We start from the raw sequence: 20,493 nt of genomic DNA, 5'->3' as shown, positions 1-20,493 counted from the left end.
AAAAAAAAAAAAAAAAAAAAAAAAAAAAAACGATTGCCCTGGTTTGAAAAATAAAATACATTGTTCTCATTTGCAAATTTAGGTCACCTTTCACTGGGGAGGAGAGACACCTTTAAAATAGCAATAATTTCTAGAGAACACACATACTTAATTCATATCTTCTGAGTAAGTCAGAGACATTAAAGTCCTCCAAAATGTGTTTAAGCGGAGTGTATCTTGAAAATGTATAGGCAATGACACTCTTATAAGAATTGTATTCAAACTGTGAATACAATGCCTTTGATGTATAAACAAAATGTGGTTTTTCTAAAGCACCCCTGACTTCAATCATGTAAAGAGCTCTTAAAAGGAAATTTAAGTCCAGTGGGGCTTTATGGCCCTCGTATTTAATCTGCTAATAGCATCATTTCAAAAGAAAAAAAAAGAAAAGAAAAATATATATACAGTGCTAGTGCATTAAACCCATCAACACATTTAGACTGTAAAAATTAAAATATATTGTCTATTTTATTATGCACAACAGAGTCAAGGGCATCAGCCAACTGACCTGATAATCCAATAAACTGTGTAGAAGGCATATATGGTCCCAGATAAGAGCTCAGGGACAGCAGCACTGCAAGCTATTTAGCATCACAAATACACTTAGCAGAAGCTACTCAAGGATGGCTGTCACTGGGGCACTTGCAGAGCAAGAGCCATCCGGTTGATAGGTTTTGCTTTAAAAGGGAGGCTTTTATGAGAGATTATAAATATTGATTTCACTGAAGGAGTCAGAACAGTTTATGGGTGTGTGTACATAATGCCAACCTTCCCATTTATATTATTGGGCTAGTCTTCAATGGGATCCGAATGTCAGTTTTTCAGGGCAATCTTGAAAGACCTCTTGGGAAACAATTTGGAGCTTATTTCTTTCTTCTAGAAGGACTCATGGCTTTGAGATTATAAATAACAATTTACACTTAGAAGAGCACTGTAAGGTGTTAGCTGACTTTGATGGAGTCACCCTCTCAGCAGTGGGGGGAGGGGAATCACCCTCTCTTCATTTAGACCTCCAATGACTGTAAGCTGACAACTGAGGCTGGGATGTTTTCCAAAGCAGAGAGCTCTGGACCTTAAATGCATCCTGTACCCACAAAAGAAACTGAGAGTGAGGATAAATATGTCACTGCCCTGATATTTACCCAGGGATATACCCAAGTAAGTTCAATGTTCTTATGGACTACACTAGATTCAACGTGACATACAATGCATTTTCTTCATGCCAAGGCACTGAAGGACTGTGCCTTTGATAGAGGAGGTCCTCCTCCCCTTCCATCTGACCCTAGCCTATCAGGTCTCATCAGGACTGGCTGCACTGTCTTCCCCTGTGGCCTGTTAAGACTGCTCCCCCTTCACCGGGAGGTGATCAAAGAGCCAGCCACTGAGTTCATGCTAGAGACAGTCCCTATTCACTAGGGAATGGACTTGGACACTGAGCTGCCATGGGCTACATCTGAGCAGGGGTTCTAGGTTATCTCCATGCATGGTCCTTGGTCAGAGTATCAGTCTCAGAAAAGACCCTTGGGCCCAGATTTTTTGGTGATGGAGCATGGGAGGAGAAGAAGGAGGGAGGGAGGGATTGGGAGGGAATGCAGGAGGGGACTACAGTTGGGATAAAAAGTGAATAAACTGTAATTAGCATAAAAAATTAAAATTAAAAATAATAAAATTTATGATGATGAAAGAAAGAACTGTGCCTCTCTTGCTACTGTAATTTGGTTACATCTGACATAAAGAGTAAAGCCGGCACTATTTTCTAAAGAATGAGAGTCTTTGACAGCCCACATTTTTGTTTGGTTAATTGAAAAGTATGAATTCCTCCAAACAAGCTCTATATGCAGTAAACACACACACACACACACACACACACACACACACACACACACATGCACACGAAGACACATAGGCACACATACTTATGCACACACATCCACATGCAAACACATATGCAGAAGATGCCACTACAAGCAAAGGCAAAGGCAAATGTATAATGAGGTCGCCACAGGTAACTTCCCACAAATGAATTGATAAGTATCAGAGGTCTCGCTTTAGAGATGCAATTAGTCCCAGGAGGATTTCTTTTAAATACCTTTCTTTGCCCAGTTGAAGTTTCCTTTGTTATTCAGGGACTTATGACGGAGGGGGAGGGTTTATGACGTACTCTGATCAATTAACATGCTACGATACAAAGCATGTGCAGAAAAAATAGAACTCTTGTATATTTTTTGTGTGTAAAACAGAAAAATTGTCATAAAAATATTTTGAAGGTTTCTCATAAACCTGAAAATAGAGCATGGTTCTGCAATCCTAGTATTTATTATGACAAGTTGAAATGGGTGTGTTAACGTGAGGTTACATTGCAGCCCTGTTCGCGATCGCTGAGTTATATAGTCAGTCTAAGTGGACGGCAGTGACGAGAAGGGAGAGAGCCTGTGGTCCATATACAAAGCGAATACTGCCCGACCTTTAAAAGGACAGAAATGTCCTCAGTGGTGAACAGGTAGACAGACCTTGAGAAGGCTGTGCTGAGTGGAACAAGCTGGGCACAGAACAGCAAACACTGGCTCTTTGTGGTGGCAACTGCAGCAAGTTCAAGGCCAATCTGAATTACATAGTGAGTTCAAGGGCAGCTTGGGCTGCAGAGCAAGACCTTATGGTCTCAAAAACCAAAAAATTAATGTATGTAGAACAAATATGTAGACAAACAGTGCATTTCTCTCTTAGGTTTGGGGTCTAAAGCACACAAGCTCAGAAACAGAGAGCAGAGTGATGAAGAGAGTGGGAGGTGGGAAAAGGGTGGTGGTCACCGACTACCTGAGGGGTTACTGTCCTTTAACCAAAATCTGTCACAGCATGGCTAGTATAGTTCATAAAAGCATATTGCACTGCTCAAAATTACTGAGAGCAAATTACAAATGTCCTTAGCAGAAAACAGTTGAAATGATTGATGTCTATTATACTGATTTAATCACTTCACCTTATATTCATAAGAAATAACATCATTTCATTCCAGTAATATATACAACTATCATTTGACAATTTGCAATAAAAATAAAGTTAAAACTATAGGAATTATAGATTGGGGTTACCATTTTACTTGAAACTGAGGCCAGGTACCTGAAATTTTATATAATAATACATTTCAAAATAAATTCTATTTCTGCTCATTAAAGTCTAGGATTCATTTCTGATTATCACAAAACCAAAATGACTTTGGCTACAACTGCCTTTTTTTTAAAAATTCAAAACTTAGAAACATGCCCTGCAGAGATACTCCTGTTCCTTAACTTTTTACTTACCAGGCCCATCTAACTTATTCTTAAACTTGGATTTAATTTCTAGCCCATGCTGCCTTTCAAGGTTATAAGTGTTGTATCTCAGGGAACTATAAACAACATATTTTTCTTCAAGTCATAACAGGCAGACTTCTATCTTAACTAATCTTTATTTTCATATTTAATAAATCTGTTCTGTACATTTGCCCTCACCCACCAACTTTCCCATTTATAAAATCAGATATTAAAATCAGTGGCTAACTCTAGTTTTCAAAAGGCTCCGCTTTCAATTGCTTATTTTGAAGAAGATGTGCTAATAAATATAAATGCTCATAAATATGAGTGCTGAGCAGTCGTTTCCATTTTGAAAGCCTGGGAAACTCCCCAGAGGTGTTCGAAGCGTCTTCCTGGAGTGCAGCCACTGAGCGTCACCCCCCTGGCCGTAAACCTCCATTATTACTTTGTTCATAAGGTTTATTTCTGCTGTGGTTGCTCCTTCCCATTTTATTAATACTATTTCACTCTTCTCTCCATCAATGATGCTTCTTTCTATACCTATGAGGTTTCCTCTCCATCTTAATGCTGTTCTCACAATTCTTTGCTTTGTTTTCCAGAAAAAAAAGCTTACATTTTGTGTACGAGAAGGTGTGATAGCTATTATTTTTCAATTGATAAAATAAGATTAAGCTTGCCCAGTTTTACAACTTAAATATTTCTTGGTTTATTACTAACTTTTAGTAAGTAATCTGTTGGTCTTATATGTTATCTACCTCTCATTAGCGACTTCTGTGTTCTCCAAATCAAAGTGGGGTTAGGAGGAGAGAGAGTAACACCAACAGAATTTGCAATAGACACCCATGGAGCTAGTCTGTTGAAAGTTTCCCAGTCAAATGATATTCAGAATCGTATGAGATAGACTTCACTACCTTTGTGATAGAGACCCTTTAGGTTGCTCCACTTATGTGCCATCTATTAAACTGATTTTTAGAAGCATCAGTTCTAGTCTAACAACCAGTATGCCGTGGATGAACTCTGAGTTCTTTACTAGGATTCTTACGCTAAAGCTGAGGCACTGGGTGGGAAAAGCTGAAATATGCTCTCGTCAACTCAGGCTGCCGGGTAGGACAATTTTATTAGACAGCTATATGGAAAGGTATCCATCAGGATGTCACTTGTAAAAATAAGTGTGACTTCTGGGGAAACATGTAGAATAATAGTCCAAAATAGATTTGGAGAATTGTAGAAGGACTGGCAAGACTGACAGCAATGAAGATTAGGATAAAGACTCAGGTAAGAAAAAATGAGAACACCACTTCCGGATTTCTAAAGAGCAGATTATGAATATATTAGCATACATTAACTGATACTCTCTCAGTTTTATTACTTAAATTTAATCAATTTAAGTATACACATACTTTAAAATATCAAATTATGCTTCTATTTAAAATCAATTAGATGTAATTTATATAAATAATGCTGCTAAGGGTACCAAGGTGTATTCCTCATTACGTAAGATCAGGGAAGTGTCCACTGTTTCCTCCGCCATCTTAGTTGTTTGCCCTTGCTCCCCTATCAACCTCATAAGAGGCTGAGTAAGAGAATGAGTCCATTTTTAACCAGAAATAATAATTCAGGTAGACTTTAGTTTTGTGTATGTTCATTAGTTCACTTTACCTGATTCTTGAGATCCAGTTTGGGACATGGTCGACCTCCACTATAAGGCTTTTCTTTTAGCCATTTAGATCGAATTCTCACTCCAATCCCACATGATGAACTGCAAGAACCCCAGCTGGACCAGTCACTTAGCTTGCAATCAAATGGGCAGGGGATGATGCATTCTTCCTGAATATAACCTGTAAAAAGGAACGTTCATTAAAATAGGAAAGTATCAGATATACTAGTCAAATTCTCCATCATTACATCTAGGATTTATTATCAGTGTGGCTACGGTGTCGTCAACACATTTCCATTTGTAAAGACAGCAAAGTTTGAAGAGACAGATATAGTTATGTCTGCATCCAGTTTGTGTCATTCTGTTTACTTCATTAAAATTCTGAACAGTGTAGGAAGGATGGCAGCAGTTCAAGGTGAACAATGTAATCATCTCCCCTCAGTGAGCTTTGTATTCTCTACCCTAAAATCCTCATAATTCCTCATTGGGAATAGGTAACATATGCAAATGAATCTTTCATCTGCCTGTTACCTGCAAGGTTTCTCCAATAAAGACATCAATTCTCTCTTCCAAGTGTTGTAACTTGAAGATAGCAGGGAGCTAGAGAAAAGACCACAGTACCATTGAAAGTAGAACCACACTGATTGCTGCCTCCTGGGAGGCTATGCCAAGCTGAAGAGTCGTGGATGAAGTCAGGTAAAGTGAGCCTCAGAAGTCTTTTTCGCTCATCTTCTGACCTGTGGGTGACCTCTGTCTTAAGTGCTAGCTGAGCTTATCATTGCCAGACGTGCCCTCCATTGCTGATCTTGCTGTTGCTGAATTCTAGCCAGCTGCTGAGCTACTCAGCAGCCTCCACATGTCTGTCATAGAAGCTGACCATCTCCTCGAGCTTTTCTGAGCACCACGTGATCAGCTTTCAGCACAAGGTCGCCAGACGCCTGCACTTGCATCTGCATTCTTGGGAATCCACTTCCTTGTGCCCGCAACAGGACCGCATTTTCATGACACAGCTACAGCGGCCACAGCGGGGTGCTCTACCTAATTCCAGTGCCAGTTCTGACTGATGGAGTTAATCAGAGTGGAGATGACCTGCCTGTGTCTGGCTTCTTGGCTGCAAACTCCCAAAGGGGACTGGTCCCTTTGTGCAAATAGAAACAATGCGTCTTTATGAAGATGAACTCTACTAAAGTCGCAGGGGTGCTCAGAAGAAGATCTTCCCTGAACAAGCCTCTGGTGAAGGCTCAGCCCTGGCCCATGCTCTATTTCTCTCTGAGATCCTTAAGCAGAGAACAGGGAGCAGGGTCCAGACTCCTAACCCACAGAAGCACTGGCATAAGAAAGCCTGCCTTGAGTTACAGTCTCTGTGGCAATTTGCGATATGGTTGTTAACAGCCAGGCAATAATCCAAGTAGAAAATCATTTATCATCTTCAATCATTCTGATCATACATCATCATTCCTAGGTCAAAAATCACAAAAAGTTCTGTTGAAGCACACATCCTTTGCCAGTCCCTGCTCACACTGGGCCACTGAAAAGGCCCAATACTTTTCAGCTGATCTTGTTCCCCCGACTGTTCTCCTTTACTATTTGTCAACCATCCTGAGAAAAAGGTACTTTTCAAAATATAAAATGCTGATATTGCCTCTCTCTTTAAGTCTGATGGTTTTCCAGTGGCTTCTTTAAGATGAAGGGTACCCCATGTTACAGAAGCAAAACAAAATGAGCTTTCGTATGAAAGGTTTGAAGCACAGATCTGCAACCTTGTCTATAGAACAGCCCATCAACAAAGGTGCATCCGGTACCAGCTCAGCCCTAATCAGAGAATGGAGCCAAGGAAGCTGCAGCTTTCACAGACCCCAGGCTGACTCTAATGCGGTGTCAGGACAGGAACCACCTCTAACTTTCTATTGTCCCCTCCTTCCACCTCCGGAATCTTGAAGTCTACCTTCACAAGATACTCCATATCCAATATCAGACACACCCTTGCTGATACAAAATGCCTTCTTTGCTGGCATCCCTGGTTCTGACCTCAGCCTCTCTCCAGCATTATCACTAGTCATCTTTTCCTAGAGTCCTTCTGTCATGCCAGAGGACAAACTTTCAGGTTTTGGTCAGCCCTGTTACCTTCCTTCTCTGTGCTTACAGCAGGAGTAGCACTGGAGCTAGGAAGGTGCCAGATCTGTACTGATGGCAGTTCCTCGTGTATGGCCTTCAGTCTAGTATTCCTATTGCCTTGGAGTTCTTCTGAGTTTCCTTCTCATTCCTAGTAGACCTTTCAAACCCTCTTCTTTCTCTTTTCATTTTAGATATTACTTCTCCCATCCCGGAAACAACAAAAAGGCTGGAATGCCTTCCATTTCCTATGGTATCATTTTTACACAATCTGAATCCTTTACTTCTTCCTTCATATTCAAATGGAAAGGCATCCATTTCATTACAGAAAGTGAATTCTTCCCCTCTCCCTGACTCTGGCTTCTCCAGGCCTTTGGACTCTTCAATACCATCCTTCTCTTAGGTCTTTCTTCATCTCCTCTCTCTCTCCCTCACCTTTTCTTTTTCATTGTTCCCTCTATCTTTTCCTTTTCTTGTTTTTATCTTTTTATTTCTTCGCACTTCCCTTTTGCCTTCTCCTTCCATCTTCTTGTCTTTGTCCTTCTTTCTCTCTTACTCTTTCTCCTTCTCTCTCAATTTACTCATGACTGTATTTATGTTAGACTATGGTTAGAATGGCTTGACACTATCCAGACAATACTTAACAATAAATTAACACACCAAACTTCCTGATGACAGAAAAGCTCCTCTGGAGTTAGAATTTAAAAAACCAAAACAAAACAACAAAACAAAACAAAACAAAAAAAAAACCCCACTCTAACACTCCCATTAAGATTGTTAAAAGAATAATAATTTTTTCTGTTTACAAGGCTTAATTCACAGTCATTTCTAATGAGATTTTATAATCAACCACCTATTAGCATCATAGTCAGCTACATAAAGTATTAAAGAGACACCACATACATTATATAATTTTACAAAAAGAAAGTCACAAAGTGATTTCATTGGTCATCAAGTGAAAGAATAAGATAGGAAATTAGCAGTTATTTTCATGGTATATAGAGTTCAAATATGTAAATATGAATGTCTAGAATATTTCACATAAATATTAAATATTTGAGTGCCTGTGTAGGTCCTATTTTAAAACACATTTCAACGAGACATCCTTCTAATTGAGTGAGACTTTAAATCCTTAGCATCTGTGCTGCACACTCAAGGACTTTAATCAGCCGGCCTGTAGCAGTAGTTTTTGTCTTCTTCCCATGATAAGAGGTAAACCCAGAGGACCCTCATGAAAGTCAAAGTTATAAATTCAATGAGCGTAAAATAATTTTGAAGTTCAGCAAGACTAAGCAACAGTGACATTTATTTTTCAAGAAAATTTCCATGCTCTAGTATACTCTAAAGGGAAGTCCATAGTGAAAGCTATTAATAACTGCATATTCTTAGGCCTGGATCATAATCGAAAAGATTAGTTTTACCCTCTCACTTAATGCTTACAGATTTTTGGCAATAAACTATGATGAAATATAATGATCACAATGCTAGCCTTCTATATGAGAATTTCAATAGCTAACTGTTGAAACCACACAAGTGTTTTCAAAACTAATTTTCAAAGACTATGTGACAGAATATCCATTTTCTTCCAAATAATACTTCACTGGAAACTTTGTATGTCTAAAACCAATTTCTGTGAAACAAAAAGTATCTTTATCAAAAATGTATTTTCTCACAGAATTCATATGCAGAACGCATTGCTTGGAGCACTGACCGGCCTAGGAAAACCTTGTTGCTCTATTTTCTTAATTTCCACAAGTACAAAATTAGCTGTGGAGCAGTCAGTACAGAATTATTTGTGCAGCATGCAATCAAAATTTAAACCATAGACACGGCACACACGTCAGGGTGCTAAACAACACATTACGGAGGAGGACGGTGGATAAGGATCCATTACTACCATTTCTCCTGAGGAAATTAGAGATACTTGTTCAATGACATAGTAGAGACAGGAGAGAAAGGCAAGATTTTTGTCACTAATAGCCAAACCTCCTCACTAGCATGCACTAGGATAAACAGTTCTAATAAACAGTCTCTTTAATGCAACCACTTTCCAGGCTTTTGCCTTGTGTGTTTTACTTCTTTCCCTAACACATTTCTCTCATTAAGATCTTGTTTTGGAGGATGTAAAAGAGGAAAGTATTGATGGCATGAAGCTTAAGAAAATAACCCAAAGCAATTCACTTGCTCTTGCTTATTCTCTAAATCAGTAGCAACAAACAGAGTATTAGACAGTTCATGTCTTATATCCACCCATGCTGCACTCAAATTATCAAAATAGGAAATGAAAAAAATACAGTCATATCACACTCCCTTTGCCCTGTTTTAAAGATTTGCTGTTTTCATTTTGCATTTTAGTATTTCCAGGTTGGTTATTTGTTTACTTAGTGAAAATGTAGCATGTAAACCACAATGGACTCTTTAAAAATATTTTCATCAGAGTTGGAAAAAATGGCTATAAATATGCTTTAATGTTCATGTCAGAAAGGCAATTAAAACAAGGTAGAGCAATATTTCTATTGTATTAGGTTGGCAGTAAGTCCTTTAGAGTATCCAGTATGCTTACGGACTGCTTTTGCTGTGGAAAACTGCTGTGCAGTATCTGCCTGTCCTTAAAGAGGCTTGGGTCCCTAGGATGTTAGAGACAGCTGAATTGGAACTGCCCAAATTATTGTTGATACATCCTCTTTTGAAAAAAATTGTTACTAAAAATATTTTTAAAAGACTAACATTTAACAGAAAAGTATTTTTACTCAATTGTGTATACATCAAGGATATTGGAACAGACAAGTATGTCTTGGATAGAATACTGCTAACTCAGGAAATAACAACAATTATCAAGTAGGTTTGTGCCAAATTAAATTTTTTTTTGCCTAGCAAAGGATACATAGGTTGAAGAGGCAGACCTAAAAATAAGGAAGGCTTTTAAACAACTATTTATTTGACAGAGGATTAATATAAAAATGGTATACAGAAATTTAAAAATTCAACACCAAGGGATGAATTATATAATCAAGGATTGGACACATCACTGAACAGGCAGTTCTTGAACTAATTATGCATGACCTATAATTACTTAAAAAACATCGTTAGCATCTTTGACATTGTAGGAATGCAAATCTAAATTATACAGAGATTCCACATCAGCCCAGTCAGAATCAATAAAAAAAAAATATAAAATAAAATGCTAGTAGAGATGGAGGATGGAAAAGAATGCATTTCTACTGTTGTGGGAATGTAAACTAGTCTAGGAAGCATAGAAACCACGTGAAAATGACAATCCTTCCAAATAAACCACAAACAGAACTACCATAGTGTCCGCTCACATGGTCCAAGGCATATACCCAAAGGAATAAAAATCAGCTCAGACACACCTGCATACCTATTTTATAAAATTTATTTATTTGTTTACTTTACATATTTATTGTAGCCCCCTGTCTCCTCTCCTCCTGGTCCCACCCTCTCTCCCCTCCCCCCTGTCCCTCTCCTACTCCTCAGAAAAGGGGAGCCCTCCCCCCAGCCCACCCCAGCACATCAAGTCTCATCAGGACTGAGTGCATCTCCTCCCCTGTGTAGGGTGGCCTAGGTTCACTCCATGCATGGTCCCTGGTCGGTGCTTCAGTCTCTGCGGTCCCCCCTAGACCCTGGTTAGTTAGCTCTGTTGCTCTACCTGCAGCGCTCCTGTTTCCTCCCTTCTAGCCTTTCCCCACTCAGTGTTTGGCTGTGAGTCTCAGTATCTGTTTACATCCATCGGTAGACGGGGCCTCTCAGAGGACAGCTATGCTAGCCTCCTGTCTGCAAGTATGGCAGAATATCATTAATAGTATCAGGCGTTGAGTCTCTCCTAGGGGTGGGTCTCAGGTTGGGCCAGGCATTGGTTGGACATTCCCTCTATCTCTGTTCTATTTCTATTCTAGTGGCAGGGTAGATTTCAGGTGGAAGTTTTTGTGGGTGGGTTGGAGTTCCCCTCCCTCCACTAGGAGTCTTGTCTAGTTAGAGGATGGTCTCTTCAGTCCTCATGACCCCTGCTACTAAAATTCTCAGCTAGAGTCACCCCATATCCTCCCAGGAGCATATCCTGGCGTAGCTCTCTAGCTTGTCACAGAGCTGCCCCCACCCCCGGCTTCTGTCCTCTCTGCAAACCCATGTTTAATGCAGTACTATTTCCAAACACCAACATATGGAGTCTAAGTGTTTGTGAATGGACGTGTGCTGTATATACACACGGAGTATCATTTACCCAGGAAGAATAAAATCGTATTCCTCCCAGGTAGATGGATGGAGCTGTAAATTATAACATAAAAAAAATCAGGCTCAGAAGGACAAGTAACCTGTCTGTTCTCTTTCATGGGAAATGAATAAATATATACACATAAATAAACAGTGTGAAACTATAACAGGGACTCTTAAAGAAAGAAAGGCCTCCTAGGGAAGACAATGCTAGGGAGGGTGGATGATACCAAAGTTGATTATGTAAATATGAACTTTCATAATGATACCCATATATATGATACCAAAGTTGATTATATAAATATGAACTTTCATAATGACACCCATAATACATGTTAATAAAAATTAAAAATTATAGCAATGTACTAAAGTGATGGATTTTTATTCTGGACCTATTTTGATACCTGAAGTATTACTATTTTAAAATACTCACAAAGTTCAAACAATTTACTGACCAGTGTTTTACTAAATTCCATAAGATGAAAAAATTGCAAAGCATCCTTGTTAAATATTTCACATCTACCAAGAAGTCATTTACCCAAGAACTGTTTCTTTAATTAGAAATATAATTCATTTTATGAGGGAACTTTACTTCGGGTGTAGATGAATTACTCACAGGCCAGGAGCCCTCGTGTAAAGACAGAAAGAGCTACCCAAAGTAGGAAAGAATCAGGACCCAGACTTGACTGAAATTGCCAACCAAGCATCAGGAGGAGCAGGAGGTAGTGGAGGAGAGCCGTGAAACTACTATCCAAACCTGACAGGGCTGCTGTGCGCGTGACCTCGCAGCAGCTGTAGTTGGCCACCTAAAAACCGCACAGCACACCGCACCATGCCGACAGCACGGTGACACAGATGGGGAGGGGCACTGGACACCCTTCCCTTAGAGCGGTTGCTACTGGCAATGGAGAGCTGCTGAGGGAAGGAGCATCATTTTTCTTCAGGGATCTGGCTTGGTGTAGGTGGGCCACGCACCAATGAGTAGCCCTAGGCTCATGCGTGTATTGGTGACACCAATTAGGTTAAAAACTGGACGTGCATTAAGGAGGGGGAAGTGGTGGTGAGGTTCGTGAAAGAGAATGGGAGGTGGTTTTGAGAAAACACATTCGTGTATGAAATTCACAAACAATAAAATACTGAATGATAAGTACATGAAGGTTGCACAGTCCCTGAAGGTCCCCTTTACAGTGTTATAGCGGTAAAGTGTACAATTGTGCTATTATTGAGGTTAGTTACTATCAGAAGCAATCACTTTTTATAAATGAAGAAAAACCAGTTATAAATTCAGAAGCAGATTATACGATTCAAAATTCTGTGATCTGAAGCAACATGAATGTATGGAAGCTTTAATTTTCATGTGAAAAAATATTTCATGTGGTAGACACAGGGCTTCGACTTAATTGCTGGATCTGCTTAACGTGCTATGACTAAATGTCTTGGGTGTCAATTTAATATAACACCATAAGGAACTGATCTTTTCAATTGAATCATCCAGGCAATTTAATCAAGACAGAATGGCCGGTTGTTCATATAGACAGAGTTTCAACATTAACTCCCTGTGCCAATTTCCTCCAGGCAGGGAAAAGAGACATTTTTTTCTTAGAAGCTATTGAGGATATTAGGGAGAAAATAGACACTAGACACAGAATAATCAGAACGGCTAGGACTGTACCTTCACCCACAGTTTCTCTCATTACTGCAAATAAGTGCTGTTAAAATTAAACTGACTGAATGGCTCGCCACATAATAAACTTGGCCTTGGCAGCATGGGAAGGCACATGGTTTGTTGACCAGGCAATATTCCCGGGTGATTCTCGAAACTGTGCCCGCCACTCCTTGCTGCCAGAGAGAGCTGCACGGTGAACCTCACCCGTGCTCCACGCTTCACCTTCCTTTGCATTTCTAAAAGCCGACCCCTGAGCATAGCTGGTACTCACTAAGTTCTTCCTTCAGTATCTCAGGTTCCAATCCAAGACACGTGCTAAGGTTCTTGTTCCTCGCGGCTAGGTTCTTATTATCTGCTTCAACCAGTTAGACACGAGCAGAAGTGAAGCAAGCGTCAGAGCTAGCGCACAGCTCATCACTGGTTTCCCATTACTTTGGAAGCCAGCAACATTCTAGACTGGCTGCTCAGTCATGGGGGCGCGGAGGGGCGGGAGCCCACTCCAATAGAAAAGGACAGCAAGTGACCTCTGCATGTTGGCCACTGGCCACTGAGATTAGGAACGTGTTTCCTTTGTCACTCTAAAGTACCTTTTCCTGACCTGGTGGACCAGCTCTGGCACAGAGGAAAAGCATGCATCGAACAGACACGCAGTATTTTCAGAATCAAGGGAACATTCTCAGAAAATGAGACCACGCTGTTTCAGCAGCTAGCACGGACTGAAACAGCAGCACTACAACCAAGAAAGTGACTTTGCAGAAGTTAAGTCTCTCTGTACATGTTTCAGGAGCATTCATAATTTATTATTTTAAAAAAAGACTAGCAATATGGATAATAAATCAGGTCTAACCTTACGTGATCTGAGATAAAATATTAAACTTCAATATTTGAGCTCCCTTGTGTTAAGATAAAAATGTAGCAATACTTCCCCTTTGTAACTCTATAATACTGTAAGGTCAAAAATATAGTAAGTAGAACATTGTGGGAAAAGACTGCCTACACTATAAATGACACAATAATATTTCAGCACTACTTAAATCTACATGTTAAAGTAAAAATATTCTTTCCTTATCATGCTTTCGGTAGTAATGATTGGTAGAGAATATAATTCTGCAAAGACATTTTAGCACGGAGATTATAGGATACTAATTTGCAAATCTGGATGCCATTTCTCATTGCAGATCATTTCCACGTACATTAAATCTGGAATAACACTGACACATGTGGGATGCTGCCGGGTCAGCAAGTCAGCTGTGGTCGGACCCTGTCTCCCTCTGTGCAGTTCTGGCGCCAGCCAGGCCAAGCATCTCTTTATGTCCCGTTACGCTGCTGGGACCTTTTGTTCACGCACTCCAGGCCTCAGGGTCTTTCTTTTAATCCCGTTGATGTCTGAGAAGCCGCCATTTTAATAGCCAAAAGGCAAAACTCTGAATGCACTACAGTTTCCCATACAATACATAACCTTTTGAACGTGGCAGAATTTTGATGAACAGACGGTGTGGGAGAGAATGCGCATTAAATGAGGGAGGCGGAAGTCAGCCTCGCATGCCCACTAATCAGCAGAGAAGGCTTTATAAGAAGAAGCTCAGTTTGACCACAAGCATAAATTTGGCAATATCAGTAAGAGACCATTCTGGAAAGTCATGGCTTAGAAAGATGATCAAGAATGCTCACATTAGTTTGGTTATGTGTGCATATATACAGACACACATTCATATAAACATATACACACATACATAAACACATAAGTGCATACATGCAACATATACACACACAACTATGTATCAGGTACACACATACACATGAAGACACACACAGACACAAATGAGGTAGCAGGTTGTTAGATTAAAGTGTGTGGAGGGCTTCACAATGCCCAATGAATATAGTTTTAGGGATTAATTGCCTCACTGCCCCAAGGCCTCTGTCATAACCACAGCTGGCCTATGAACAGGGACATCCTCCTCATGCCAGGGACTTGGATATAACTGAGAACAGAAGGGGACTTTTTTATTTTCTTGGCCTGTAGAGGCACTGTGATCTGAGTCTAGTTGCTATATTTGGCCAGCACCGTGAACTCATTCATTGGGCTCCTGCTTAGTTATTTGCTTGTTTCTTTTTTTACATATTCTTATATTTAATTTGAGGTCCTGAACTTAAAACTCAATGATTCCACATTGAAATAAATATTTCTGACTTCTCTTAAAGATATGGGTAACTGGGGACACACAGATGTTTTAAATTTTGTACAGTGTGTCCAACATCAGCCAGAGATGAATAGCAGGGCTTGTCCAATAGCAGTTGCCTTCACAATCCTCTGGAGTCTCCAATCCAATGAATTTTTTTCCAAATAAAACAAAAACTTAATGATTAGCCACCTGAAAAGTCAGATAAGATGAGGCTTTATCTAAGTAGGCAAGGCAGAAGACACAGAGACCTGCTGGTCCAGCTAACCCCTGTAGGTCACACAAAGTTGCTCATGAGGAGGTCAGCGAGGCACCCCATCCAGGTTGATTTTGCTAGGGGGAACCAAGCCATGCCTTGTTGTCAGAACTAAGTCGATGGGCTGTGAAAATAGATTAACAGTGCTTTCTTTTTTTTGTTTCTTTCAAAAGACAAAATTTTAAGCTGGGCCTGATGTCACAAGCCTATAATTGCAGCTAGTCAGGAGACTGTGATCTCATGTCCTGCCTGGGCTACAGAGTGATGTTAAGACCAGCCTGAGAAACAGAGGAAGACGTCCTGGTGTCTTAAACATAGAACTAAATAAGATCATAATGAAAGAAAATTTGTCTGAAAGTGACTTGACAGGATCACAGGAGTACAAGTTTCTGAATTGGAATTGACTTCTGCTGCTTCGTGCCCTACACACTAACTGGAGCACCATCACCAAATGGAGTTCCTAGAAGTGGCAATAAAAGGTGTCCCGGACCCCAAGGACAGGGTGGGTGTGTAGAACTGTAGCCCAGAAGTTCACAACGTGGAAAAGCGCAAAACAGACTTCCAGGATGAAATTCCATCTTAAAAACCGTTTTCTGCACCACTAGGTTATCCTGACAAATATTTAAATTTATGAACAATGGGAGAAGTTGTTATAAATTCTGAATTGTGGATTGCATGAAGAAAATTCACCTCCAGAAGGCTGCTTTGGCTGAACTGGGTCTTCACGGAGTTAATGCAGAGATCAATGTACTGGAATGAATGTGCAGCACAATAACTCCTCGAAAGGTACTGTAAAAACCTTTGAACTCTCGCCAAGTGCACAGTTAAGTACAACTTCTGCTCTTGATTTATATTCCCTGGTAATGGCGAATCTGTTTCACTTACCAATAAATGTGTTTCCTAATGGATTATGCACTACCTACAGATTTACATTAAGGCTTTTCTTGTCTTCACTTGACAGATATCCTATGCTTTTACTCAGTGGTATTTAATGATGCAGCTCTTACAGAAATGGAAAAAAAAGCTCATATGCTTACATTTATTTACCTAAAATTGATTTAGCTTATTCTCTGAGAAAATTTAAATAGCTCTCAATTTCCTCGTCACACTAATATTAGTGTCAGTGTATGAAGGAGAATTCCAGATCACATACAAAGAGGGTGATTTAAACTCAGATGGTTCAAGAGCAGCCAACAACAATTTCGGGAAGAAGTAAAACAAAACAAAAAAGCAACAGCAAATGAGAGTTTATTAGCTTTCTAGGACTTCAGATTAGTTGAAGCCAAGTCACACAAAAGAAGAAAAACCTATTTGCATCTGGTTCTGCCACGAGGCCCTGGTTTTACCCGCCCCCCAACCATGCCCCAGAGCCTGCCTTCAGGGTGCTTGAAGCGCTGTGCTTCTCCCTGCATTAGAAAGGTTCCTCCCTTGTCTTTGCAGGTTTCCCGTGACTCTCACTGGCTCTTCCATGTGGCCAGCAGACCTCCAAGGCCAGCATGCTTACCTTCATGTATTTGCCAATTGTGTATTAATGTCTCAAACCCTCCTCCCTTCTGTTATAAAGACAGCATAACCTAGAATAACTCAAGTTTCTTAACGTAAGACGTTTGCGAAAACTGTGGTTATGAATAATATCGTGTTCACAAGCACTGAAGCTTAGAACTTAGGCGAGCCTTTTGAGTTATGGATTCGGAGGGCGAATGAAGACTGCCGAGGAATAAACACGCGGGGGGGCAGACTTTAGCCTCTATTTGACCTAGGATGTAGCTACTCTTCCCTGAGCTGTCTTCACCATCTAAGCTTTGGTTTTATTACCTATAGTGGTATTTGCAAAGTGTGGCTTATCCTTCATATCTGGCCTCTGTGTAGAAGGTGAGTTTTGCTTGTTTGTTTGCTTGTTTTAGATAGAGCCACCAACATTCCTTCAAATGTCCCTTTGTTAGTGCCCATACTCTAACAGCAGAGGTGACAGTTGTGACAGACACAGTATGGCTTACAAGGTTGCACACATTTCCTGCCCTGACCTTTATAAACACTTGCAGCCTTGCTTTACGAAGCAGGGTAGCAGCAGGCCTGGCCTGTGATGAAGAGCAAGCACCAGCCACAGGGAGATGTCAGCAAGGATGTTGGTGTTTCTGACAGAGGCATGGTGCCATGATAAATAACGAATGGCCGAAAAACTACAAAGGCCTAAGCCCCAAATCAGCCTGGACACTAGGTGCGAGTGGCATTAGATTATGCTTAAAGTTTAATCTCTTCATGCTTTAATTTTCTCATCTAGAAACTGGAGGTAATAATTCCACTTTCTTCAGAGAATCTGGAAGAGACTAACCATTGTTGCTATTATTATTTTTCAGGCAAAGAGATACAACATCATCTTTAGTGTATGAGGTGGGAAAGAGAGAACAGAGAAATTCACCCAGGAAATCCCATCAGGAAAAGACCCAACAGCTTCTTGAGGTCAAAAGTTCTGCAGGCATCATGTATAAGGAAAGATGGCTGATGGGAACTTCCATCTATTTGTTGGTCAAATCATCAGATCATCTGATGGTTGAGATTTAGAGTAATCTATTGTCTCATGCTGATCAAAGTAACAGAAAAATGTTAACCAGACTAAAATGAAGAGCACTTTGGGTTGGAATATGTTCCCAAGACCTTCAGAGAAACCACATTAAAGTCATAATCACCTCGCATCCTGACCAATCTTGCACCTCATCTCATGTTCCCTAATGTTACAGTTCAAGGTCTTTGAAATGTCTCAAAGGGACATCTATAATCGTCTGCTTCTCTAGGTTTCTCATGGCTTGGAGGATCCATTTCTTTGAGAGTACATGAAATCCCTTAATTCCTCCCTGACCAGCATGTGGCAGTAACTTCAAAACCTTCTAGAGATGGCGTGGCAGTGTAAATAGGAATGGCCCCATGTGTTTGAATGGCCCATAGGGAGTAGCATTATTAGGACCTGTGGCCTCATTGGAGTAGGTGTGGCCCTGTTGGATGAAGTGTATCAATGTAGAGGTGGGCTTTGAGGGATCACATGCTCAGATTACACCCAGTGTGGCATACAGGCTCCTTCTGCCTAGGGAGTAGAACTCTCGGCTTTGTAGCACCTGTCTGCCTGTTTGTTGCCTCCCACCATGACTACCTCTGCAGTAAACCTCTGAACTGTAAGCCAGCCCCAATTAAGTATTTTTGCCTTTATAAGAGCTGCCATGAGTGTATCAGAATATCCCACTTGTCACCAGAGAGGCTTCACTCAGCAACTGATGGAAATGGAATGGAGAGACCCACAGCCAAATATTAGGCTGAGCTTGGAGAATCCTGTTGAAGATGGGAAAGAAGGATGTAGGAGCAAGAGGGGTAAAAACTACCACAAGAAATCTCACAGAACCAACTAACCTGGGCCCAAAGGAATGCACAGAAACTGAACTGACAACCAGGTAGCCTGCATGGGACTGACCTTGGCCCTCTGCAGTTGTGTAGCTTGGTCTTCTTGTGAAACTCCTAATAGTGGGAGCAGTGGCTGTCTCTGACTCTGTTCCCTGCCTTTGGGACCCTTTCCTCCTCTGGATTGTCTCCTCTAGACTTAATAGGAGAGGAGGTGCCTAGTCTTGCTGCAACTTGATATGCCATGGCTGGTTGATATCCACGGAAAGCCTGCCCTTTCTTTTTCTTTTTAAATTTATTCATTTTTATTAATTACCATTTATTCACTTTGTATCCCAGCTATAGGCCCCTCCCTCATGGTGCCCTTTTCTGAAGAGAAGTGGAGCAGGAGAGATGGGGAGGGAGAGAGGTGAGAATAGGGCAGGTGGGGGGAGGGAATGGTAAGAGAGGAGGGAGGGGAAAGAGCAGTTGGTCTTGATGTAAAATAAATAAATAATAGCTGCCATGGTCTTGGTGTCTCTTCACACCAATAAAACTCCACCTAAGATGGATGGGATCACTTTATTCGCCTCCTTTGCTTGGCATTCATGTACGGAGATTTTCCAGTTATCACTCCTTTTGAGATGAACATAGAGCGATGGGTATTGGCAAGACATTTTTGGTCAGCTGGCTTTCTAGGTACAGCATGCCTAACATGAGTGGGAGCAAGGTAACGTGACCATTAAGGGTTTTACTTTCTGAACTATTTTTTATATCAAGTTAGTGCAGAAAGCAGTCCCCACAGCTGTGTACATGGAGGCACATGTTTGATCTAAGAGGTTTTGCATTATTTCCATTAAAATGTACTTTATACTTATCCCTCCAGTGTCCCATATTATTTCCAGACAACTCCCCCAGACTTTCATCATTTAGTAAATTTGAGGTATCATCAACTACAATATTTTAGGGTGTGCATTTTTATTCTGTGGATGTCGAAATGATCAGATGAAACCAACTTGTGTCTCAGTATGTATAGTTTGCATATGAAATTTCCCCTGGGGATCCTCTGTTGAAGGCTCGGCCCCAGCCTGTGATGATGTGAATGGGAAGATGGCTTACAAGCAGCTGACTTCCTCAGTGAATTAGAGCATGGATGAGTTCCCAACATGGGCCACTAAGAGGGAGGGTCTGCATAGAGGAAGCTGGCAGGCACAGCATCTGCCTGTGATGGCTGTATCTTGCTCCCAGTCCCTTGTTCCTCCTCAGCTTTCAGACTACCCTGAGATAAGGTTTGCTTACCACCCATCCTTTGTGAAGGCTTTCTGCCTCCACACAAGCCTCAGTGGAGGGCAAAGTCACTGCAGACTAAAGCCTCTAAAACCATAAACTAGTATAAAAACTGTGCCTTTAGTTATGTGAGACATTTTATCACAGTGACAGGAAAATGACTAACACTGACACAAATACAGGCTTCAAAGGTAAACACTCAGCTCTGGCTTTCACTTCATCTATGAACATCATCTGAGCTTCTCTCAGTGGCCTAACTGCATGGTGTGGGAGCTGAAAGCAAGGAGAGCAAAGAAGCAGTAGAAGAAAAAAATGACATCCTACGGCTACCAATGATTTCTATTTGGTTATGTTTCTGTTTTTATTTGTTATTGTTTTGTTTCAGTGCTTCCTTGTGAATTACATTCATAATT

The 20,493-nt window shown here is 40.7% G+C and overlaps 1 protein-coding gene across 1 annotated transcript in view; it reads right to left on the bottom strand.

Annotated features, from left to right (window-relative positions):
• Thsd7b (thrombospondin type 1 domain containing 7B) overlaps positions 1 to 20,493 on the bottom strand; it is a 565,744-nt gene that overhangs the window by 190,551 nt on the left and 354,700 nt on the right. The window contains exon 14 of the mRNA XM_055603283.1: positions 4,989 to 5,167. Within this exon, the coding sequence (XP_055459258.1) occupies positions 4,989 to 5,167 (179 nt within the window). The remainder of the gene's footprint in view (positions 1 to 4,988; positions 5,168 to 20,493) is intronic.

Source organism: Psammomys obesus, unplaced genomic scaffold, assembly GCF_907164565.1.
Source record: "Psammomys obesus unplaced genomic scaffold, mPsaObe1.curated_primary_1811, whole genome shotgun sequence".
Classification (NCBI taxonomy): Eukaryota; Metazoa; Chordata; class Mammalia; order Rodentia; family Muridae; genus Psammomys; species Psammomys obesus.
The sequence above is the reverse complement of the archived record's forward strand: the minus strand, read 5'-3'. Positions and strand labels throughout refer to the sequence as shown.